Source organism: Palaemon carinicauda, chromosome 24 (genome assembly GCF_036898095.1).
Source record: "Palaemon carinicauda isolate YSFRI2023 chromosome 24, ASM3689809v2, whole genome shotgun sequence".
NCBI lineage: Eukaryota > Metazoa > Arthropoda > Malacostraca > Decapoda > Palaemonidae > Palaemon > Palaemon carinicauda.
The window spans coordinates 109,214,966-109,242,684 of record NC_090748.1 but is presented as its reverse complement, the minus strand read 5'-3'; the positions used below and the strand labels follow the sequence as shown (position 1 = coordinate 109,242,684).

The 27,719-nt window shown below is 33.5% G+C and overlaps 1 protein-coding gene across 1 annotated transcript in view; it reads right to left on the bottom strand.

Moving 5' to 3' along the window:
• Positions 1 to 27,719, bottom strand: part of LOC137618548 (uncharacterized) — a 243,436-nt gene that overhangs the window by 11,001 nt on the left and 204,716 nt on the right. Inside the window, exons 23-27 of the mRNA XM_068348706.1 lie at positions 22,410 to 22,597; positions 11,863 to 12,161; positions 7,692 to 7,891; positions 6,805 to 6,971; positions 3,824 to 5,850 (exon numbers count right to left, since the gene is read on the bottom strand). Coding sequence (XP_068204807.1) covers positions 3,824 to 5,850; positions 6,805 to 6,971; positions 7,692 to 7,891; positions 11,863 to 12,161; positions 22,410 to 22,597 — 2,881 coding nt within the window. The remainder of the gene's footprint in view (positions 1 to 3,823; positions 5,851 to 6,804; positions 6,972 to 7,691; positions 7,892 to 11,862; positions 12,162 to 22,409; positions 22,598 to 27,719) is intronic.

The window sequence follows — 27,719 nt, the reverse complement described above, 5'->3', positions numbered from 1 at the left end:
ATGCTCTAGAAAACTATGAAAAAAAATATATTTTGAATATGTAAAAATCACTATGAAAAATTCTAAAGAATATGAAAAATTTGATACACTTGAAAAATTATAGACAAGAGCTATCAAAGCACAGGAGACCATTTACCTGAAAATAAATACATTCCTTGATAAACACTGAGATGCCAATAAACTGAGTACACTGTATAATGAGACATTTACTGAGAAGAAAAATGTACGGCTTCAGAAGTTGAACCTTGCAGCGAATGGTTTTATGTAGAACAGGCTGTCACGAGTCTCTCTTCATGTTTATATTATTTATTCATTGCTTTTCACATATAGTTTATCTATTTTCTTATTTCCTTTCCTCACTGGGCTATTTTTCCCTCTTGGAGCCCTTGGGCTTATAGCATCCTGATTTTCCAACTAGGGTAGTAGCTTAGCTTATAATAATAATAATAATAATAATAATAATAATAATAATGAAAAGAACATGCCTATGTTTGATTCTATTCATAGTAATTTTCTAATCCAAATTAACTTTCTTAATTCCCACATGGGTCTAGTATTCTGATATCTAAGATTCATACTGCAGTATAATGGCCATTCTTATTCTTTCCATAGTCATATTCTCAGGAAAGTTCAAGTATTTTATAAGAAGAAATACAGCCCTTGCAAAAGTTGAAAAGTCATCTAATAACGCCATGTCTTCCCTGTCTTATTAAGTTCGGTAGAGTAATAGATAAGTATGATCCAAAGACCTCCTCACTCCCACCACACCTTCTCAGTTGGTGCACTTATTCCCTCTGCGATCAATACTACGCCTGCTATTTTTCTTATTTCTTTACTACGCATGCCATTCTTATTTCTTTAAATTCAAGGACTTTAGTTAACGGCCTCAAAAACCCAGAAAAATTGATTAAATTGATTGGACATATACGAAATTCACAACCCAGAGCATCAATTGAGATGCTTAGCGATGGGTCACGTTAAATGACCAGGATATTTTCTGGTTGAGACAAGCGGATATTAGACAAGCAAAACTTCCAATGATGTGAACAGTGCACAAGCCAATCATGTGTACTAGTATTTGCACGAGGGTCTGCCCCTCTCTCACAGCTTCACCTTTACATTCCTGCCCCCTCTATCTTACACTATCATTAGCTCTTCTATAATTCCTATTAACTCAATTCATCAATTAATTCATGTCCCCCATTGAAGAGGCCTTACGCCATGAAGTCTATCAACTGTTTGGGATAATGTTTCATAGTTTTACTTGTGGAATATTGAGAAAAATTGGTTTATCTTTCTAAAAGCAAGTGAAGAAGATTTCAATGCAGTTACAATTGCCTAAGTAGGTTACAAATTTAAGATAAGAAGCAGATATTTCCTATTGCAGGCGAGTGGTTAAACTGAAACCTTAGCCAAAAAACTCATACTTCTCTAAGGATTTTCTCAAGAAAATTGCCATCCTACTACCTGTACCAACTGATTATCCCTGCCAATGTGAAACCACATATACAATTGTTAACTACGTATTGCGTATTCATTTCACATTGCAATATTGTTTACCAAATAACAGTGTTTTTATCTTGGAAGAAAATTTTCAGCAAGTATTGAGTAAAACGTCATAACTTTTACACTTATCAAGATATCTTAAGTTTTATACCTCAGTGAAGTCACCTTGTTTTTTTTTTTTTTTTTTTTTATAAAACAATGATATAGACAGCTATAAAAAGATCTCTTGTGCATGCAGTAAATCCAGTCTCTATCCATTGGATGAAAAAAATCTAGAGTTTCTGAGTAAAAACGAGAAAAAACATTCATCTAAGCACCAATAAAAAGTAAACAAAAGCACGAACGTAAAAAGCTGCAAATAAAAAGAATATAAAAGAACAGCTGAGCACCTTGAAGACAGCCACAAACTTACAGAATATAACTTTGTCGTGATACTGAAGACTCATGTAGCGGCAGGAGGAAGAGATCTGATTGGCCCAGAGAGAAATGCCGTCACAGCCAAGTAAAAAAAAAAAATGAAGTGTGCCATGCCATAAGTAAAAACAGCTTGTGGTGAAAGAAAGGCTAAGTACTAAGTTTTAGAAAATAAATAGCTTTCATTCGGAAGAGCTGAAACTGGGGCATCATCTAATTTCTAGAAAGGATCTTTATATTTGAATTCGTTATGTACCAAGAGTACATGACAGTTCTCAGTAAGTGATCTGTTCTTCGCATCAATGTGTTTTTAAAGATATCTGTGTTTGTTATGCACCAAAAATAACAACACAGGTGATATGTTCTTTGTATCAAAGTGTTTTCGAAGATATCTGTGTTTGTTATGCACCAATGGAACAGCATACTCCTCAGTAAGTTGTCTGTTCTTTGTATCAAAGTGTTTTTGAAGACATTTGCGTTCATTATGCATCCATAGAACAGCACAGTCCTCAGTAAGTGATCTGCCCTTTGTATAAAAGTGCTTTTGAAGATGAATATCAGAAGATTTAGAATTAGAGGCTAAGGATTGATTTTAACCATCTTTAATATAAATATGCGAGTTCTTAAACTACCAATTGCTGTTGTTAGTCTGTACACCATTGTACCCAAAATGTCTAGTATCATTAGCTATCCAATTTCAGCCTTTGCAATAGTTTATGCTCTTCCTTAATTTCTTCATGCATATTTACAGAAGGCTTCAACTGCCCTTGTCCAATACTGCAATCGAATATGAAATATTCTGGGATGATACCTTATGAGTCCACCACTCAAAAGGAAAAAGTTAAAATTCACGAAAGAAAACCCAGATTCGTGATATTCTAAATATCATATTAAGAATATATTCAACTAATATGATTTAAGGTTTATTTTTTTGATAGATGGCTATCTACTCAATTGAAAGAAATTAAAATATTTTCATACACATTCGAGTACTGTGACTAAGACTAAGAAAAATTAACTTTGACTTTAGGTGCAAGTGGTTAAGCTCCTGTTTCTTTTTAATATCTAACACGTGAATTTGATACTATGAGTTTTCAAATAAATATTCAATAAGTTTGATTTCAGTACCTACTTGTACATAACTCTCCCTTTGGTCATGATAGTCATGAAGTCGTACATTATTTGAAAAGAAAACAGCATGGCTTGATACGACCTATCACCATGTAATGCAATCTGATGGGTATGTTCTGTGTGATCTTACACAAACAAGTATGTTCTACAGCTATTTTGAATTAGACATAACTATTAGATACTACAAAACTACAGTATATCTCAATTGTTCATTGACCTGGGAAATATAATGGGAGAATAAGTTTCAGCCTTCTGGAATTATGAACGCGATTGAATCTACTGTATAATAACAATAATAACCAGTGTCGTGATCTTCATCCGGATTACCTCCAAAATTTAATGGGTTCTTCAGGAACATAATGCTTATCCGTTGTTAAAATTTGGCAAAAAACTGGCAACACGTATCGACGTAATCCTGCTAACAGACAAACAAACGGATAAATAAATGCAGGTTAATTTATAACCTCCGCTGGATATATGAATTTTTTCCCTCAATAGTGGATTCATATGGAATTATCCTAATTTTCCAATTCATGCATTTTTCAAGTAATGCCATAGTAATTGAAGTATTTGTATCAAGTTATTATGAATGTTAACACTGCAAATAGAGTATTCATCTACTAGTTAAATACCAAGATTACAGTCTACGCTACAGTGTACACCCAAACAATACTTTTATTTCAAAACACAATCTTAGTAAGATAATATATTGCCATGCATATGTGGTATTATAAGCTCAGTAATGTGTGGCAATACCTCATGCATGTTTTACCTTTGGGAAGTGATGCTTTCATTGGAAGATGACAAAAGATCAACGCTGGTTTGTGCCCTAACTCTTCTCTTTGGTGAATGACGACGAGGCGACCTCTCCCAGTTTGGGGGTTCCAAACGGCTTTTGGCTCCATCACTTAACGCACCTGTCCCAATGCCAGTATCCCCTGAACCAGCATCATTGAAACCTAACAGTGATTTGAGGCCCTTTCCAGGGGACCGCTTTAATTTCTTTTTGCCGAGGCGTTTTAAAGGGGAAACAGATACATGGGAGTCTGAATGTAAAACTTCGGAAGATGGACAGTCGTACAATCCATCCGAGTCAGTATAAGGTAATTCTGGTTTTCCACTCACACCAAAAAAGGCAGGATATATCCGTGCAACACTTAGTCGCGAGTCACTGATTGGGGATTCACTACGAGAACTAACTGGGCTGAGACGGGAAGGTTTTTCTGACAAACAATCCTCCAGGGAGGATTCACTCGGGAGAGATGAATGCACCACGATAGCTGGGGGTGATCGGACTAACCGAGGGGATTCTTTGGGAAAAGAATGACTTGAAGAAAGAAGCAACCTTTGTCGTTGTGCTTCAGCTTCCTCTTCACTACTAAGTTTATTTGTTTTCTCAATTTGTAAAACACCATCACTACATTCATCATTTGTATCTAACTCAAGAGCAGAGTCTGCTTCTGGCTGTGAAGTTCCAGGATCATCTGTTGTTTCAGAATCAGTTCGTAAAAGAGGAGAAGGAGTTACTATAGTTGTAGTTGTCATTTCTGTAGGAGGTATCTTGAACATTGGGCGACGTTTGTTCCTTGGAGGAGCCATGATCTGTGGTACTGGGTTGGGAAAACCCATGTGTCGAGCAGGAATTGATGTGACAGATGGTGTTAAAGGTTCATCTAAACATAAGGGGTTATCTGACGAGCATCGAGAAGGGCCTGGAGAGTAGGCTGAACTATAACCAGATGAACTAAGATTAGATTCAGATGCTCGTAGTTCAACGCCCAAAAAAGGACTGAGGTAGCAAGAAGATGGACCACCTTGACGACAGCCAGTTGTAGGAGAGTCTGTGTCAGATTCTACTTCGCTAAGCATACTTGTAACGGTTATTGAAGGTGCTTGTTGTAGGTCTAATGAACTTGCCTTTTCTCTTTTCAAAGGAGGATTCCGTCTTGGAGGTATCGGTGGCTTTTTAGAATCTGGCTCGTCTATTGTTATAGTAGGCACAGGTGGATAAGTTTTTTTTAAAACTGGTGGTGAAGCTAAAGTAACGTTCAGTGTTGGTATAACTAAAGGCGGTGGGTGAGCTGGAGGTGTGGGTGGATCATCATCAGCAGGTGATATAGTAATAAGTGGTGCTTGCAATATACTACCAACATCTACACTTTGTGAACGCAATCGTGGTGTCGAATCCCATCGCACATCTTCCTCTGCATCTTCTACTTTAATAACAGGAACCTGTAAACTGATGCCACCACTACATGCACCCTCACTTGATGATCCCTCACCTTTATCGAGACTGAATTTTAAAACATTTGCATTTGGAATGTGCAAAGGTGGTGGTTTTGTCTTCACCTTGGGAGATGCAGCTGGTGAGGCTGATGGTGAAGTCACAGGAGATGGAGTTCTAGAGGACAGCGATGATGATGGTGTGACGGTCACACCTGTTGGAGATAATGTTTCTGACCTGCTGCTGGCATCGTGGATAGCGTTTAGGCTTTTCAAGGATGTAAAGAACATCCGGTGATCTGGACCAGAGCTATCCGAGCTACTGCGCTCTACAGACATCGACAAAGAGAATTCAGACTCAGTGTCCTCACTCTCCTTGTTGTCATTGGATTCTGAGCTTGTGCGTGGTTTAGGTCGATGACGACATGGAGTAGGTAATGGTGAGGGAACCGGAGTAGGTACAGGTGTAGGCAGTTCTGTAATGGGTGATAAACACCGATATTGATCATTGGAAGGAACTTCCAGTGTGATAACTGGCCCACCATGCTGCACTGAACCACCACCGCTCGACTGAACCTGCAACATATTAAACATTATCATAATCTTAATAATCAATACCAACAAATTCTATGTAATATTTTACGTCCATTCTAAACTATTTTTTTGTATGAATGATTATCTGGCCTAAATATATCTTTATTACGAATAAATATTCACCATTTAATCTTTATTTGATATAAAAGCAAAAAGTTTTAAGTCAATACAGTAAACACATTCTTTACATATTCTCCTCTGCCTCATACACCTGACAACACTGAGATTACCAAACAACTCTCCTTCACCCAAGAGGTTACTGCACTGTAATTCACTGGCTATTTTCCTCTTGGTAAGGGTAGAAGAGACTCTTTAGCTATAGTAAGCAGCTCTTCTAGGAGAACGACACTCCAAAATCAAACCATTGTTCTCTAGTCTTGGGTAGTACCTCTGTACCATGGTTTTCCACTGTCTTGTGGTAGAGTTCTCTTGCTTGAGGGTACACTTAGGCACACTATTCTATGCTATTTCTTTTCCTCTTGTTTTGTTAAATTTTTTATAGTTTATATAGGAGATATTTATTTTAATGTTGTTACTGTTCTTAGAATATTTTCTTTTTTCCTTTCCTCACTGGGCTATTTTCCCCGTTGGAGCCCCTGGGTTTATAGCATCCTGCTTTTGCAACTGGGGTTGTAGCTTAGCAAGCAATAATAATAATAATAATAATAATAATAATAATAATAATGATAATTATAATAAAGCAATAAATAATATCTTGAAGTGAATAAATACAAAAAATATTTTCTTTTTTCCTTTCCTCACTGGGCTATTTTCCCCATTGGAGTCCCTGGGCTTATAGCATCCTGCTTTTGCAACTAGGGTTGTATCTTAGCAAGTAATAACAACAATAATAATAATAATAATAATAATAATAATAATAATAATAATAATAATAATAATACCTTGAAGTGATGAAACACAATGTAAGTACAGTACCTGTACTTGTAGAGCTCCGGGCACAGTAAGTGTATCTTGTTTAACTGGAGGCGGTGCTTTTTGAGGCGTTGTTGGTGTAGTAGACGGTGATTGGTGAGCTGAAGAGTCTTCCACTTCTGATCCATGTGGACTAGATGGGTTTGAGGCACTTGCACGACCAGATCCCCCTAAAAAAAGTAATTTGATCAGATAAATGGATAGACCCCAATACTGGAAAGTAATTTGATCAGAAAAACGACCAGACCTACTAATTAGGAAATAATTTGATCAGAAAAATGGACAGACCCCAATAGGCTATTAGAAAGTAATTTAATCAGAAAGCTAACCATAGCCCCATAATAAAAAAAGTAATTTGATCAGAACAACCACCAGCAACCCCCTAATTAGAAAGTGATTTGATCAGAAAAATGGACAGACCCCAATATTGGAAAGTAATTTGATCAGAAAACTAACCATAGCCCCATAATTAAAAAAGTAATTTGATCAGAAAAACCACCAGCACCCCCCCTAATTAGAAAGTAATTTAATCAGAAAAACCACCAGCAACCCCCCTAATTAGAAAGTAATTTGATCAGAAAAACGACCATAGCCTAATAATTAGAAAGTAACTTGATTAGAAAAAAGACCAGACCCGCTAATTAAAAAGTAATTTGATCAGAAAAATGACCAAAATTCTCTAATTAGAAATTAATTTAATAATTCAATCAGAAAAAAAGACCACAGCCCCGTAATTAGAAAGTAATTCAATCAGTAAAAAATGTATTGCACGAAAACCTGAGATTGCAGTGTCTTACAAGGATTACTGAAAATTATGCTAATAAGATTGATACAGAAAGCATGATTGAAATATATCAACTGCTCTTTATAGGTGTTCTTGAACAACTCACCAAAGTTTCTGAACATAGCAAGAAGCGAGTCTGCTGATGAGATTTTGACCATTTTGTTTCTGCTCTGAGGGGAGGAAGTCTTGGAAGAGGGGGATGAGGCTGATTTTATTGTCAGAAGTCTCTTGGGTGGATCAGGAGTCATTTCAGAAGAAGATACATCGGGTGTTTCTGCTATGTCTTCACTTCCAGAGCCACTGTACCTGAAAAAAAAAGAGTAATTAAATTGCTTTCATAAACTCAAAAGAAAAGTGACTTGAAAATATCCTTTACAAGCTTTCCACTACAGTAAATACTAACCTTTTTATGACATTCCAATGAACCATGATTGAATTTTTATAATATAATTTAACAAGATTACAAAGTTACATTCCTAGAGTCTCCTAGGTATGTCTAAAAGCCTTAATTCTTAATATAAGTGAAAAGCCTAGTAAGATAAACTTAAAGTGGTTGGATTGATATATAAAAACCAAATTAATAAATAAGAAGTAAAGTCTAATATCAAGGCAGCTGGTGGCCACAGTTACAATCATAAGACCCCTCGGTTACAGTCTATAGTGTGTCATCAAGATACGCTGTAAGCAGTGCTCCCATACAGGGCCCTGTTCAGTAGGAACAGGATACAACACAAAGCACATATATATCATATATATAAACTACGGATATATGCAATATGATTATAAAGTGTGTATTCAGATCTTTCCTCCTTAGATTCACTACACTTAATATAAGAGAGCCCTTGATGTACATAAAAACTTTGCCTCTAAATACACATTCCATAAGTGAGGAGGGATAAGATCTTGTTTTACAGTTTCAATGCAAAAGTTTGTAGGTAAACTTATAAGCATCATTACTGAAAATACGAGATATTGATGTAGATTTATCTATTCCAATCTAAAGAAATTATGAGATCTAACCAGCCTTAAACTGTATTTTTCAGATTTTAAATAGTTACTGAGCTATCATTGCACTAAAAGATCATGGTAGAAAGAGAGGAAAGTGGAGAACCCTTTTGGGGAGAATGGATAAGTCGTGAAAAAGCAAGAACGTTTTCTTTGTAACTCTAGGAATGCAACGAACTACAACCTAGATGTAAGTGGAAAGAGTTAGCTAAACTACTCATAAATGTAAATATCCTCTCATTATGGTGCAAGGCCCTATGGTGGTTGCATAGAGCCTCTACTTCTACAAGCGGTAGAAGCAGTGATACAGATACAGATTAATGCCTAGAGTGTAGTTGTAACATCGTTCTACTAATTGAGAAGAAGCAGAGAGATGAAGTATACAGCAGTTCGGAAAAAAGAGAGATCTAAAAGACTGAAATGGTTTGGACATGTGATGAAAAGGGGTGAGGGTAGCAGGATGGAGACTTGTGGGAAGGGAATATATGATGACCTACACCAGATGGAACTTCAGACAAAATAGATTAATGCCTAGAGTTTAGTTGTAATATCGTTCTACTAATTGAGAAGAAGCAGAGAGATGTGTAAAGCAGTTCGGAAAAAAAGAGAGATCTAAAAGACTGAAATGGTTTGGACATGTGATGAAAAAGGGTGAGGATAGCAGGAGGGAGACCTGTATGAAGGGTACATATAATGACCTACACCGGATGGAACTTCAGACAAAATAGATTAATGCCTAGAGTGTAGTTGTAATATCGTTCTACTAATTGACAAGAAGCAGAGATGAAGTGTACAGCAGTTCGGAAAAAAAGAGTGATCTAAAAGACTGAAATGGTTTGGACATGTGATGAAAAGGGGTGAGGATAGCAGGATGGAAACCTGTATGAAGGGTACATATGATGACCTACACCGGATGAAACTTAAGACAAAATACACCGGACAGAGGATAGTATCTAGAACTTATTTCACGTCTTACTTGATTTACTGTGCCAGCAAATCAAGATCTACATGCTATACATGTCGCTTAGATCTGCAGTTCTATGAATATATAAACAAAGTTCAGTCTACTGACGATCACAACATTCAGTGCCTTGAAACTTTGTGGCAAGACTTACTACACCTAATTGCAAGAGATGTATTGAATTCAGAAATAGTGCTTCTCTCCTCCAGTCAGTTCCTGATCTGCACACTATGTCAGGAAAATACAAGAAGTTTCAAGGCTTGTGGGTATAGAATACGTACAAAAAGGTCTTAAAACCTATTGAATATTTTAGCAGTGTAGTAATTCTACATTACTAGATATAGATAGGGGATTCCTCAGGTTCAATTCCAATGTTTTTTTAAGGGAAAAACACAACCAAATGGCTGCAAGAGTTTATCTAGCCATAACTTGATTCAAGGATGAATGAAGAATATGTCTTGGGTCTATATTAATTTAGGAGTGAAGTGCTTCTACATTAGATATAAATAGGACATTTCTCAGTTTCAATTCTAATGTTCTTTAAGGAAAAAGGCGCAAACAATGAATGAATTTATCTAGCTATAAGTTGATTGGAGGAAGAATGATGAATATGTTTTGGGTCTAGATTCCACCTTTCAGAAAAGGTATCGAAAGATGCTGGAATATGTTCGCAGGACACTTAAGAAGATGATAATTCTTCTTCTTCCCAAAGACACAATGGCCAGTCCCGCATCAAAAGTAAATATAGAAGTGTTACTTGTTGAAGGAGAGGCTTTCTAGAAGGGGTGATGCATACAATGCCCAAAAACAGTTACCATTGACAGTCTAACCCATTAAAAAAAAAAAAAATACAGAATCATCTGATATATGAACATAATTCCAAACATGAGCATATAAGGGTCATACTTGTTTTAATAAACAGTTATAACTGAGAACTGCAAAGCTGTAATACTATGCTGACTGTTTTCCTAAATAACTAAGGTAATGAACAATAAATGCAACATGGGAGCAACACAGTACAGTCAATATTTTGGAGGCAAAAATGGCAATTTGAAATTCGTAATCTACACAAGAGTTTGATGTTATTCAAACACTTTATTTCAGAATAATAAAATATCACAAGTACTGTATTTAACCGAATTATGGGTTTAAAGGTCCAATATCTATGTAAAAGAAGTTAGAACAAACAAAAGAGAATATTTAAAGGAAGCAAAAGAGACTTGGATGGGTGAATCGTAGCTAAAGCAAGTAAAAATGTGGAAGACGAAAGCATGCAGAGTGAAAGAACAGGAAACCGATGCAAGAGGAAACAAAGATTAAAATATTGATAAGAATAAAAGCGATTAGATAAAATCCAATACAGACTAGGAGCAGATTTAGAGAATAAGAATAAAGGCACTAAGATTAAGCTTGGTTTCCGGCTTTGCTTCATTCTGTTTGTTTATTGCAAACTGTCATAGAGTCTCTACATAAAATATAATATTTTAATGGCTAAGTGAAGAATATATACACAGCCAAACAGCTGACTTGACTACACCATGTAACAGATCTTTTTATTAAAAAGATCACAAAACAACGTCCAGAGATTTCTCTTCTGATCTTAAAAAACTAAGTTTCTTCAACCAAATCCCCAACTCAACGTTTAAAGACTCCCCTCTTCTTATCCTAAAAGAAAACAAAGTTTCTTCAGCCAACTCTACTCCATTTGGTTGAGGTCTTCGACCACCTATGCCCCACTAGGTTGAGGCTTCCCTAGGATTCTTCTTTTCTTCAAACAACTCCACTCCGTTTGGTTGAGGTCTTCAACCACCTACACCCCACTAAGGATTCTTCTATTCTTCAAACAACTCCACTCCATTTGGTCGAGGCTTCCTTAGGATTCTTCTTTTCTTAAAACAACTCTACTCCATTTGGTTGAGGCTTCCCTAGGATTCTTCTTTTCTTCAACCAACTCCATTTCATTCGGTTGAGGCTTGGCTATGATTCTTAAAACAAACTGCCCTAGTCACCAGCACTAACAACACTACATACTAGATTTGTTTTTCTTGATCCCCCCCCCCAAGGAAACAAAATAATATCCAGAGATTTCTCTCGTCTGATCTTTAAAATTAACAAGTTTCTTCAACTACCTACACCCTACTAGGTTGAGGGTTCCATAGCATTCTTCTTCTCTTCAACCATCTCCACTCCATTCGGTTGAGACTTAGCTATGATTTTTAAAACATAAACTGCCCTGGTCACCAGCACTAACAAACACTACAGACTTACACTAATTTATCAAGATAAAACATGTGTATCGAAAGTTACTAACCTCTGCGTGTGCCTGATACGAGGAGACCTCCTGGGCGATCTCCTAGCTCCACCCAAATTGAATATCCTACTAGGGGACTTTTCCTCAGCACAGCTGATATCTGAGGACGAAGAACTAATCTCCTTGGACATCTTATCGAGGAGCTTGGCGAACGTGACTTTCTTGTCCTGCTTGGAGGGTGATGGCGCCAGGGACGTCAGGGAGGTTTCGTGGATAAGTCCTTCGATGATTGCAGTTGTTCCGTCGGCTCCATCACTCCGCCTCAACTCCGTCGCTATGTCCGTGCTTCGGGTCCTCTCCTAGGGTGGATAAATGGAGAGAGTGAGAGTGTGAGGGAGTGTGAGTGAGTGAGAAGATGTCCATACGCTCGAGAACTGCGACACTAGTTAGGGAGGGTTATAACGAAACTCGTATTATTCATCAAAACTGATAGTTACCTTCGAGATATGTATAGGAATAGATGAAGTATTTAACATAATTCAAAAAGGTAGAATCAGGATATATATAGGATTAGATGTCATTAATATCATTTAAAAAGGGTTGAATGAAAGCATATATATCAAATTTTGGGAAAACATTGCCTTAGCTCATATGTACAGTCACATGAGGAAATACTGGTACAGTAAAGCAGAAATAATAGAAATAATAGAAAAGATAAGATAGCATATACAGACAAAGTAGAAAAAGGTGACTAGTAGCTCACAAAATGCGCTTAAAACGATCCTCACGCTAGAAAACAAGCAGAAGTTTGAATGCAAAAAGGACAAGGCATATACCAGGTCTATTTACAACTCTCAAATGATCCAAAAACTAAGCAAATACTTTTATGCCATTATAAAAGAGATAAAGATATGTTTCCTGAACGGCTATTTCATCAATAAAAATAAATTACTTCTTACCAGATGACTTACAAATGTATATCTGTAGTATAAATTAAAATAATGATAATTTCAAATGATTGAGATCATTATGTTGTTATTTTCAAAATGTATTCACGTTACGTTCTGTATACTTCTTACATGAATACTAACAAACTTTAATAATTATATTTAATACAGAAAAATTAAGATAATTTAAAATGACTGAGATCATTGTGTTTTCATTTTCAAAATGTATTCACGTTAAGGTCTGTATACTTCTTGCACGAATACTAACAAACTTTTATAATTATATTCAATATAGAAAATGGCAAATATATTATGTGCATAAATGTATGACTTTCATAACTTACACGATTACTGACAAATGTTTATAATCATATTTAATACAGAAAAATTTGCATAAATGTATGACTTTCAAAACTATATTTTTCATTATTTCTTCATAGTGAAAAATAAGGAACTAATAAATATACCGTACGTGTAGCACACGGATTGACCAATATGCAACATTATTTTTGCACATGCAAATCGAAAATTATAAGATAAAATTATTCAAGATTAGGGAAGTAAAATTTAAAATCAAATTCAAATATTAATTTCCTTAGCTTCCCCTTTATAGAAAAACAGTAAATATAAAAATATTAAGCAGCATCAAATGAATATATAAAAATATATGTCAATTTGCTAATATATGTTTAATCACTCGAAAAAATAAGATATTTTTAAAAAGCGCAAAAGAAATTCCTACATTTTTAATTTATTGCCAATTTCTAGTTCACTTAAATTTTTTTTTTTTTTGCTAAAAATAAAATGAAATTTATTAATCAGAGCAGCTCACCTAGTGATCACAAAAACCAGGCTGGAAATAGTAAGAGCATAAAGCTATTAACTCCTGTTAGGTGGAACAAAACTTTGAAACATATGTTCTGAAGTAGTGGAAATCTATCAAAAAAGTACTGGATTCATGAAAGGATTATTGAAAAAAGCTCTAGATTCATGAAATTTTTCATGAATACTTTCCAAAATATCAAGAGAAAATTTCATGAAAGGATTTTTGAAAAAGGTTCTAGATTCAAGAAATTCTTCATGAATACTTTCCAAAATATCAAGAGAAAGTTTCATGAAAGGATTTTTGAAAACGGTTCTAGATTCATGAAATTCTTCATGAATACTTTCCAAAATATTAAGAGAAAGTTTCAGGAAAGGAGTTTTGAAAATGGTTCTAGATTCAAGAAATTTTTCATGAATACTTTCCAAAATATTAAGAGAAAGTTTCATGAAAGGATTTTTGAAAAAGGTTCTAGATTCAAGAAATTCTTCATGAATACTTTCCAAAATATCAAGAGAAAATTTCATGAAAGGATTTTTCAAAACGGTTCTAGATTCATGAAATTCTTCATGAATACTTTCCAAAATATTAAGATATAGTTAAAAAAGTAATAAATAAATAAAATTTGGCATTCATATGAGGCAATCTAATGAATATAATATATACAAAGGCATCAGGAGAATTTTTTCTTTCCAAAAAATAGTTTTCTTAAAAATAAATATGGATAAATTATTATCATTCATTAAACTTAACAGGATACGAACCCCAAACACTTTAGACACCGAGGCAATTGCAAAAAAAAAAGTTCTTTGCAATTTCTTTTCTATCATAGGGTTAAATGTTTTTAATATTGGACAACTAAGTAAGTTTGTACAAAAGTTTATACTTTCAGGTACAGCCTAAAATTGTGATTCTTATAAACATTTCAAAATCAATTCTTATTTAAAGACGCAAAAAGTGAATGAAATGTGAACACCAGTTTTTCTGTGATTTCTTCAAAGTCAAATGACTTTCTCATCAAATATAAGTAAAATATTTCTTACTGACATTATGCTTCATTAATTTTCTACCAATATTGAGCTAACAACTAAATCTATGTTCACCACATTCTTCACCAAACAATTGTGAGGGAACCAATGTGGAGAAGGGGGTACTTGGATTGGCAGAAAGTGAAAAAGTAGAGAATTATATTTAAGAACCAAGCCTGAGATGGTGGTACTTGGATTGGCAGAAAGTGAAAAAGGGGAGAATTATATTTAAGAGCCAAGCTGGAGAAGGGGTACTTGGATTGGCAGAAAGTGAAAAAGTGGAGAATTATATTTAAGAACAAATGTGGAGAAGGAGGTATTTGGATTACCAGAAAGTGAAAAAGTGGAGCATTATATTCAAGAACCAATATGGAGAATGGGATATTTGGATTGGCAGAAAGTGAAAAAGTAGAGAATTATATTTGAGAATCAATGTGGAGAAGGGGGTATTTGGATTACCAGAAAGTGAAAAAGTGGAGAATTATATTCAAGAACCAATGTGGTTTATGGGATATTTGGATTGGCAGAAAGTGAAAAAGTTTAGAATTATATTTGAGAACCAATTTGGAGAAGGGGGTATTTGGCCTGGCAGAGAGTGAAAAAGTGGAGAATTATATTCAAGAACCAATGTGGAGAAGGGGGTATTTGGCCTGGCAGGAAGTGAAAAAGTGGAGAATTATATTTAAGAACCAATGTGGAGGAGGAGGTATTTGGATTGGCAGAAAGTGAAAAAGTGGAGCATTATATTCAAGAACCAATGTGAAGAATGGGATATTTGGATTGGCAGAAAGTGAAAAAGTTTAGAATTATATTTGAGAACCAATGTGGAGAAGGGGGTATTTGGATTGGCAGAAAGTGAAAAAGTGAAGAATTATATTTAAGAACCAATGTGAAGAAAGGGGTATTTGGATTGGTAGAAAGTGAAAAAGTGGAGAATTATATTTAAGAACAAATGTGGAGTTCAAATGTTAAGTTCATGATGCATGTACTACATTTGTAAATAAATTTCCATGGACATTCGAGAAGTACCGCACGACATTGCAGAAATCAAACGTTCCTGTAAAAAATATGGTGCTCTTCTAGATAGTGCAACACTATTTAGTTTTCAATAAGTTTCAATTCCCTTTTCAAAAGGATAAAATGCTGCAATTATAATTTTTTTGGCTTATTATTTTCTTTCTCGTCTTAGAGAGAAAGAATATTTCTTACTTAAATACTTCTAACCTCAGTTGAAAGGGAAAGGTAAAATTGAGCTGTAAAGTGTTGTATAGCCTACAAAGAAGGCAATATCTGCCTTAGCCTGCATGTAAACTCACTTGATTTGGGATATTTTTTAATCACATAAGTATCGTTTCTCAAGAATAATAAAAAGATTCATATCTTCACAATCTGAAATTCACAATACAATAGCTATTTACAGACTGTCTAGTTTTTCAAAGATATGATTTCAGGTCTAGTTATACTCTTGATCTGTTTTGATGAACAATAAGCCATTTTGGAAGTTTGATGATGAATGTATTGTGAATTTTCAAGACTAACTACACTGAAATATCTTAAATAATGAACAATTTGGTTGAGTTTTCTGAACTAAGTGTTTAACCGTATGCGTGCCTTTATGTTTATGTGTGGTTAATAGAGAAATGCCTACTATGCATAGTATTATATATGATACATTATAACTTAATAAAACTCTAAGGGGAGGGGGAAGTGAGCAATTGTAAAAAGCTTTCGCTAGTTTGGACATATGATCACGAGTTCACAATACATTTATCAATGCTATTTCTAATACTTGTCCACAAGATTTTCCATTTACAGGGTTACATGTGAAATCAATTCAGTTCCCTGTTTTCCTGGGCCTTCCAACTAGTATTTATCCTGTTCCACATCTGCTTTTATGATAACCTGCTCTTTGCATCATCTTACAAGGTCATATTTCCAAACTATCTATCTATCTAGGGTTACTCGACATCTATCTCTCAACTACTTCATCACTGACTGGTTCATTTACAAACTATCTCTATCTATTTAGGCCTACTCGTCATCTATCTCTCTGCTACTTCATCACTGACTTGTTCATAGGGTGTTATTAGCAAACCAATCGGTTCTCTTAACCTCATCAGAATTGCGTTCGTTATAGGCACCTCTGTCATGCCACCATTCACCGGTATGCAATCATTTTCTACAATCTTAAGATTATAACAATACCATTATAGCCCTGAGGAATAGCAATATGTAAAAATCTGCTTGAAACAGCTGTGGCCACCAGATATTGGGAAACTATACACTTGCAGTTTTTGTCTTTTTTTTTATCCTAACTGGAGTTTTGTTCATCAGGGGAGATTTTCAGACACCATAAAAACATATAAATTGTATACATAATAGGTAATGTCAAAATAAACCAAGTATATTACAGATGGGTTTATACATACACACACACACACAGATATATATATATATATATATATATATATATATATACATATATATATATATATATATATATATATATATATATATATATATTAAAATCTTAAGAACTATATTATTAGAAATATATCTCACTACTTCTAGCAACAAAGACACCCTGGCCCACTACAAAGTATCAAGTCTAGAACAAGCGGGATGTGATGAACATACGGTATAAGTGAAGCATAAAAATATCATGACCAGTTTATCAATAAACTCTCAAGTGTTTCTATTGTAGTTTCCATTCGCACAAGAAGGGGATAGTCTAAACCTATACAGATTTATTATCATACACGAATGATTTATTTATCATCATACGAAATCTTTGTATACCTAGTCACTACAAAAACACTACGTACTCTACAGCTATGTAACTCTACTGGTGCCCGTAGAAGCTTGAAAGTAATTAAAATCACTTTTTTAGACTTGTGAAGTGGCGACTCGTTTCTATAAACTCTTAAAAGAAAATAAAAGAAAAAACTATTTTAGAAAAGGAAGCAAGCTCACGGTTTTAAAAGTAAAAGGACAGGAGACGAGATGCAGACTCGAAAAGCATCACACACTTGAAAGTGACTTTTCCAATACTTACAACGAGCTCCGGGGAGCACCTCCTACCAGTATCTGAGTTCTGAAGGCGAGTGTACTCCTCCGACACCTACAGATTCGGGGAGGACGTCAAAAGGTATCACCAGAGCTGAACTACTGCTACTACTACTACTGGCACTACAATATGGCGGTTTCTACTGCAAAAGGTTTCTGGTTGGGCTTACGTAGTCAACCCTTCCTTCTATTGCTTTTATTCATTATTGCCGACCTAAATTTGTTAGCTAATAACTGGTTCTTTATGCTATATGATATAATAAAGCAGTAGACACTAAGCAATATGAAAAATCAACAAGAGAACACAGTACTGGAGAAATTGCTTTTTTTCTAAAATTCAACACTTCTATTTCTCTTATTAATATTTACCAACCTAATTTTGTTAGCTCATAAGCAATTTATGAAATATGATATAGTCTAAGCAGCACATTCTAGACAATATGCAATATCAACAAGAGAGAAAAGATTGCAGGAGAAATTTGGATTTTTCAAAGCACAATCAATTGTTATTTTACAAAAGTATCCACTCTACAATCATGAGTAGTAACACCACTTAATTTTTGTAGTATTTACTAACCTAAATTTGTTAGCAGGTAACTCATTTTTTATTCTATATGATATAGTTTAAGCAATACACTCAAAATGAAATATCAACAAGATAGAAGAGAATATAGGAGAAATTAATATCATTGTACATAAATATCCACTATATAATCGTGAATATGTTTTTCATATACGACATATATTAAAGTAAATAATTTTCAATATACATCTCTCATCATCCCAGGTTTCTGAAAATTGGCATCCAGCAATTACGACTACTTACATATCCTTTTACATATTTAGACATAACACAACCAAAACAATGTATATATTATTGATATTTAATGTGAGTAACAATCAGCCTTTAAGTATGACATTACTGTATATGTTAGTAATGTAATATTTCAAAATCACATAAATGACTACTAACGTATATACCAACGCCATTTCCTTACACAATTGTGAAAGATTTTGTCTACAACATTTTCATAAGCTTTTATATAATAAAATTTCCTTTGGAAGGAAAAGCAAAGAGTAGAACGTATATGATGAGAATAAAAAAAATAAATTTTCATAATCCAATAAAGTAACAATACATATATATATATATATATATATATATATATATATATATATATATATACATACATATATATATATGTATACATATATATATAATTATATATATATAAATATATATATATATATATATATATATATATATATATATATATATATATACATACATACATATATATATTTACACATATAAATATATATATATATATATATATATATATATATATTAGAAATAAAACTACAAACTTGATAAACCTTTAGAGGCATTTCTATCAAGAAAAAATAACAAACTGATCATGAACAAAAGAAAATATGCGTGAGAGAACCCATAACAAAGGTTTAAAGATCACCCATGAATGACAGAGGCAAAGGACAGGATAATACTCTAGAGACTGGGAAATGTCCTCGAGACAGGACATTGTCCTACAGACAGGACAATGCTCTAGAGAAAGGATAATATCCTAAGGATAGAACAATGCCCTAGAGAAAGGATAATACTCAGGAGGCAGGACAATGTCCTCGAGACAGGACAATGCCCTACAGACAGTACAATGCTCTAGAGAAAGGATAATATCCTAAGGATAGAACAATGCCCTAAAGAAAGGATAATACTCAGGAGGCAGGAAAATGTCCGAGAGACGGGACAATGCCCTACAGACAGTACAATGCTCTAGAGAGGATAATATCCTAAGGATAGAACAATGCCTTCGAGAAAGGATAATACTCAGGAGGCAGGACAATGTCCGAGAGACAGGACAATACCAAAAAGATAGGAGAATGTCATATAGACTTCACAATGTCCTACAGACAGGAGGACAATGCTCTAGAGACAACTATGCTTTAGACTCTAGAGCATTGTTCTGTATCTAGAATCTAGCGAAAGGATAATGTCCTAGAGACAGAACAATGCCCTAGAGAAAGGATAATACCCAAAAGGAAGGACAATGTCCAAGAGACAGGACAATGCCCACGAGACAGGACAATGTTCTAAAGACAACAATGTCCTATAGATTGGACAATGCCCTACAGACAGGAGGACAATTCTCTAGAAACAGGACAATACCCAAGAGACAAGACATAACTTAAGTCAGGAGATAATAATCCTGGGTGACCAAACTGAATTAAAGTTTTATTCAATTCCTTCTTTTTCACTACTTTAACAGACAATGACAAATAAATCCCGATTAAGAAAAACTGCTGGAGATATGTTGGTCATTTTTATCTGTGGGTAAGTAACGCATCAATTTCTTTCTTTTAGCTCCATGAGAGCTGGTCAAAGAGCAAGACCTTGTTTTTGTAGAATACTACGATAATATAACTACTATTAAAGGTTTAAAGGCCGCTCATGAATGACAGAGGCAAGAGACAGTGACATTGGTCTATCAAGCAGAACAATGCCCTAGAGACTGATCATATATACATATGATCAACATCCAAGTACCCTCTCCACCCAAGCTAGGACCAAGGAGGGCCAGGCGATGGGTGCTTATGACTCAGTAGATAGACATATAAGCTCCCCCAAAATCCTATCCTTAGCTCACAAGGATGTTGAGGTTACAGCGACCAAAGGAACTAACGCGTTTCAGCGGGACTCGAACCCCAGTCTGGCAATCACCAGTCAGGGACGTTGCCATATTGGCTATCAAAACCTAGGAACTACGAACTAAGCGTCTGGACTCGCTTTATAGCCTCCAAAAAGGAACAATTCAAACGGACAATTAAAAAGGCTATCTGTATGAAGAATAATAATCTCTTATATAAATTGATTCAATAAGTAAATGCAGACAACAAAGTCAAACTTATAAAACACTGCAATATCGAACTTCCGTTTCAAAAACTTTATAATTAAATGAAAATGAAACGTCAGAAGTTGAAAGTTGAAAGTAACAGAGTTACCCTTTTAAAAATAAGATAATTGGAAACTATTAGACCAAATGTAACCTTTTAGATACTGCAATGAAACACGTTTACAATTTACGATTAAATGGACGTGGTAGCTGGGAATGTACTTAATACTGGACCATAGATATTATGCAAATACCCTTAACACAACATTAGACTCTTACCAAGTCATTCTATTACCTTACATAAATTGGCTTACCTCTTGGCCTATCAACTGCACGCATTTTATGACAGGCAAGGGTATAATAATACCTTTTCAAAAAAAAAAAAAAAAAAAAAACTTATTTAATGAAACGTTCTTGCAATTTCTTATGAAGTGTTCTCTTTTCAATTACATTGAAACAAAAATATTATTAGGGAATCTAAAACAATCTTTCCTGCCGTTATCCCTACATTAAGGGGTCGGTTGCTTGATGTGACCTCTCCAATACCTTCTAAAATACTACGAGACATTAATGGTGTAACTTTCTATACATGGAATTCAAACTGAACCTAAATATTAAGGTACATGTGAGATTACATTTTTTCCTGGAAGTGAAAATTAATCTAATGACCTTAACGTAACTGTATACTAATTATATAATTACCGAGCCTTTAATTACATTAATTTCACCGTAGATTCATTATCTAGCCTTTAATATAATGACATTATTTTCACTGTAGACTAATCATTTAGCCTTGAGGGATATCTGTGAACTTAAAGCCTTTCATTGCCTCATTTTCACTGAAGATTCATTATCTAAGTTTTCAATATGATGACATTATTTTCACTGTAGACTAATCATCTAGCCTTGAGGGATATCTGTGAACTTAAAGCCTTTCATTACCTCATTTTCACTGAAGATTCATTATCTAGTTTTCAATATGATGACATTATTTTCATTGTAGACTAATTATCTAGCCTTGAGGGATATGTGCAAACTCCAATTTTTCTTTACACAATTCAAACTAATACAGTTGACTGAGAAATACCTTTAAAATATAATTGGAAAGACTTAATTATAAGAATTTTATATTGCTTGTGGTGTCACCTTGATACATGTTTCAGACCAAACGTATAAAGGTTTGTTAAGTTTTTTAAGGGTATGGATGGCTACATTTTGCATTATCTCCATAGCTGAATTAATCAATCAAGTTTTCTAATCATACTTAACAGAGTACAGCAATTTGTGTGTCAGTATCATAAGGCAATTAACAAAACCCCTCTATTTGATGGAAATTAGGTAAGAATTCTTATTTTACCTTGTTTATACAGTAGAGAATTTTTTTTTCATACCTAAGAGTTTTTCATGTACTCAAAAAATTGTTCTTTTACACAGTACAACAGCAACTGCCAAACATGGAGTTGTGACCCTTCTACAGACATCTGAGATAGAACACAAGAGCTCTCAATTGGTATCTAGAGCACACAAAGACCAGCGAAGACCTCAGAAAGATTTCAGACTAAGAAGAAGAATGGGGAATTACTTTGTTTATACAGTAGAGAAGAGATTTTTCACATCACAAGGTCTCAAAAAATTTTTCTTTTACATAGCAACAGCCAAATATACAGCTGTGAACCTTGTACAGAGATCTGGGATACAACAAGAATTTTGATCGACATCTAGAGCACTCGAAGACCTGTGAAGACCTCAAGAAGATTTCAGACTAAGATGAAGAAATTAGCATAAAGAAATGAAAGAGCCAACAGCTTTACGCACAACGAGCAATCCTACTTACTACACTACATTTTGGCGTTTGGGTGTGCAGGTGAAGCAACTCGTCGAAGCTGCTGGCGCGGTGACCTACGGGAGGAGTGACCAAGTGTCTCAGGATCTTTTTGCTGTCCACCCGCGGGCTGGCAGTCTGGGACCGGCACTTGTGCTGCGTTCGTCTGGGACTGCTACTACTGCTGGCTGCTGACCCTCCTGTTTTACGGTACACCCACACACACAAATGTCATCATCAGTAGAGGATATGAATTGAATGATGGGGATATTAGAGCCGTGGTTAACCCTGCTGAAGGATTGTGGTTTAATATCCTTGAATGGGGCATGCATGAATGAAGGCTATATTTGAGAAATAAATAGAAAAGGCATGATGTGAGATTTATAGAAAGCTGGGGTAGGATGTGATTGAAAGTGGCCTGATAGTAATATCGTTTTACTACCTGTTTCTTATAATGAAACTTAAAGAGTGAAAACAAAATATCAAAAAGAAAAGTGTCATTATCTACTGTGCTGATTTGAAAATGCAATTCCTACGATTAAGAAAAATGTAAATACTGTCAGCGGATTGTTTTTAGTACTGTATAAAACTGTTTTCAAAATATCTAGGATTTTATTAATACAATCTATTTCACATGACTTAACATACTGGCAAATCTATTGATTTAAACTGATAAAGAAAACTGTAAATAAGCTCTTTAAATTAAATCCCTGACATTCACAATATTGTAACGTTTACATATATTTAAAAGTTTCTTGATAATTCATAATCGTATAAATAATAGACGTACGAAGCCAGACAGATTGATATTCAGTTATCTATAATGTGTAAACTGAAACTCCCAAGAATAGAAATGAAAAATATTATACGAAGGATATGTATTTCATAAGAACATAATGTTTTGACATTAGGGAAATCTTGCATAGTATCTTAGGGATGGAAAGTTAACCTGATAAGAAAATCCCCATTTACTCATGACAAATAGTATTTGTTATCTATTAATAAGTATAGTAAACTATTCACACAGCTCTTTATTTAAATAAAATGCTAAATGATAAATTTAAAACGAGGAGTGAACAGAGAAAAGGTCCCTTTTTGTTCCTTAGAAAATAGATATATCTAATTGATTTCAAAATTTTCAAAAAGTTAATATTTTCATTAAGTAGTGTCGATTTCAGATAAAAAGATTTTTTAACAAATAAAAAAAATTAATTTAGTTTTCAATTTTGATTTTGCATATCGGACTCCAAAAGCAAAAGAACTGAAATTCTTAAAATGATCTACAGTTGATTTTAATGTTTTCATTAAGAAGTGCCGATTTCAAATCAAAATATTTTTAACGAATTAAAAAAATGACTTTAGTTTTCAATTTTGATTTTGTAAATCTGACTTCAGTAGCAAAAGAACTGAAATTCTTAAAATAATCTACCTAATGAGGCAGTTATTATTATTATTATTATTACTAGCTAAGCTACAACCTTAGTTGGTAAAGCAAGATGCTATAAGTCCAAGGGGTCCAACAGGGAAAAATAGCCCAATGAGGAAAGGAAATAAGGAAATAAATAAACGATATAAGAAGTAATGAACAATTAAGATATTTCAAAAACACGAACAACATTAAAACAGATATTTCATATATAAACTATAAAAAGACTTGTGTCAGCTTGTTCAACATAAAAAGATTTGATGCAAGCTTGAACTTTTGAAGTTGAATCGTATGAATCTTCAGAAGTTCAAACTTGCAGCAAATGTTTTAATGTTGAACAGGCTGACATGAGTCTGTCTTCATAGTTTACAAATGACATATCTATTTTAATGTTGTTACTGATCCTACGATATTTTATAATCTCTATTCATAACTTCTCATATATAATTTATTCATTTCCTTTCCTCACTGGGCTATTTTTCCCTGTTGGAGCCATTGAGCTTAAAGCATCCTGCTTTTCCAACTAGGGTTGTAGCTTATCTAGTAATAATAATAATTCAAACAGCTATGATTAAAGAAATTCAATTATCTTATTGACTCTATGTTCAATTACTTATTGGAAATTTCAAACCCTAAGTTTATCATTTTAAAGACCTTTTTTTATTACTTGTTTGTCATGAGTCCACTGTAAACAAAAAATAAAATACATGAAAGAGGAGATGTGGCATTGATGGCACAATGGTATGGCATTGAATATGTATTAACAAATAAATCGAATTACAATTTATCATAAAAAAATAAAAAACAAAGAATTTAAACCACTTCTGTACTTGGAATACAAAATTATTCAGATATTAAACTGTTCAGAAGACTATGTTTCCATGTCACTATATTTCGTTAAGTACTCCAAAATTGATATTTTTTTACTATTGAGAAACAATGACATTGACTTGCAAGGCTCAAACAATGAAATGACTGACTATTACCAGGAAGCTTACAAATAAAATACTATTTTAAATACTATCTTTCACCTTTCTTTGCAAGGCTCAAACAATGAAATGAGTGACTATTATTGAAATCTTACAAATAAAATACTATTTTAAATATCATCTTTCACCTCTCTGATTTGCAAGGCTAAAACAATAAAATGAATGACTATTACCAGTAAGTTCACAAATAAAATACTATTTTAAATATTATCTTTCACCTTCCTGATTTGCAAGGTTCAAACAATGAAATGATTGACTATCACCAGGAAGCTTACAAATGAAATATTTTAAATATTATCTTTCAATTCCTGACTTGCAAGGCTAAAACAATGAATAACTTTTACCAGGAAGCTTACAAATGAAATATTATTTAGAATATTATCTTTCACTTTCCTGACTTGCAAAGCTAAAACAATAAAATGAATGACTATTACCAGTAAGTTCACAAATAAAATACTATTTCAAATATTATCTTTCACCTCTATGATTTGCAAGGCTAAAACAATCAAATGAATGACTATTACCAGTAAGTTCACAAATAAAATACTATTTTAAATATTAACTTTCACTTTCCTGACTTGCAAGGCTAAAACAATGAATAACTTTTACCAGGAAGCTTACAAATTACAAATAAAATATTATTTAGAATACTATCTTCAACCTCTCTAAGCCTTTGTGTGAGAATGAATAGGGAACTAGATCAAACAGTTTGACAATGAAAAAGACACGCCAGGTAAAAGCGATTTTAACACTGAACAACAGATCTACCTACGACTCACAACTACAGGTTCGGTTGTTTACAAATCTACAGCTGTTAAATATTTTTTTTTAATGAGGCTACAAGACTGGGAAGTTTAACTTAGTGCAAACCACGACAATTTTACTAATGCAGCAACTAACGAGGGAGGTTACTGTCTTGCAAGTTGTTAAAGTAGATTATTTTATCTTGAATTATTTTAGCGAGTTTTTTTAATTATACCATTGGAAATAATCCCATGATTACAAATTGTATGAATTAGAAAAACAAATTGGAAAAAAGGAAATTGTCATGATTAAGAACAGTGATAGATTAGTGAGTTATATGAGTTTTAAAAAAAAGAATTTTCTAAAGATAGGAAAAAATGACACGAAATAAAAGCTAAAGTGACTTAGATTTAGCGTTGGGAGAAAGGAAAAATATATGAAAATAGTTGGGCTAAATTAATATCCAATAATTAATTTCACATATTTCAGGATAAATTGGAGAAGTACAATCAAACAAGAATACAATAAGGATACCAATTTAACTGGTATATTTGAGTTACTAGAAATCAAAGCTTGTTTTTAAAAAGTTAATATAAAATTGTAAAAAACTCAATTATACAGAGTCAATTTTAAGTCATTATTATGAGAATGACAAAGTGAATAAAACGTTCGGTTTAGAAAGGACACAGTAGGATGACATAGGGGAATTGTGGTAAAATTAAGTACAAGTTCATTAATCACCAAAATTATCATTGCATGACCTTCATACATTCTAATATATGAAAAAAATAAAAAGAAATATTATTCATTATAGAAGAACATGGGGGAAAGACAGGTATTAAGAATTTAAAAAAAAAAAAATAAAAAATAAAAATATAATTCATCATAAAAGAACATGGGGAAAATCAGGTGATATGAATATTACAAAAGAAAGTAAAAGTAAATTTAAAAATTAAAATATAATTCGGCATAGAAGAACAAGGGGAAAAGACAGGTGTTGAGAATTACAAAAAAGTAAAAATAAATTTTACAATTTGATATATATAAAAAAAACAAAAAAAAAAAAAAAAAACATGTAAATGTTCCCTTGAGAAAAACTTAAGAGATATTATTTTATCCTGGAGTACAAAAGTACTGCTAAACACTAGGAAATAGTCAACATGTCATCCACAAGTAAAAATAATACTGTGCATTTACAGTAGAAAAAAATCAGTAACCAGAAATAGAAAGGGCAAAAAGAAATTAGATTTTGAAAACTACAACCAATTAGTGGTAGTTTTAAAAAATCTGACTGTATAGTTGAAAAAAAATACATGAAAATAATGCTATGATAAAATTGAATAATGAACTGTTCCATGAAACTTTAGAAAAAAAGGTATATTGTATTTTCACAACATACCCTTAGTTGCAAAAACAACGAAATTTTAGAATAAAAATGTCTATGCAGTAAAGAACAAAGTAAGGCAAAGCAAACAGCACAATTTATTTTTTTAATAAAATAACGACTTTAAAAGCTGTTAAATATGAATATTTTTTTATGTAATTTGAATCAATACCACCGTGCACATTCCTGGAAGAGAGCGAGAAAAAAGAAAAATCTGAAAACGTTTAAGAAGGTAATGTTGAAATCAAACGTTTGCCAAGGTATTGTAATGTTGAATTAAAACGTTTGTGAAGGTATTGTAATGTTGAAATCAAAAGTTTGAGAAGGTACTGTGATGTTGAACTCAAAAGTTTGAGAAGGTACTGTGATGTTGAAATCAAACGTTTTTGAAGGTACTGTTGTGTTGAATTCAAACGTTTGCAAAGGTATTGTAATGTTAAAATCAAACGTTTGTGAAGGCATTGTAATGTTGAAATCAAATGTTTGACAAGGTATTGTAATGTTGAAATCAAAAGTTTGAGAAGGTATTGTGATGTTGAAATCAAAAGTTTGAGAAGGTATTGTGATGTTGAAATCAAACGTTTGTGAAGGTACTGTTATGTTGAATTCAAAGGTAGGGGTACTGTAATGTTGAAATCAAATATGGGTGAAGGTAATGTAATGTTGAAATCAAACGTTTGTGGAAGTATTGTAATGTTGAAATTAAACATTTGGGAAGATACTGTTGTGTTGAATTCAATTGTTTGAGATGTATTGTAATAATGAAATCAACCATTTGT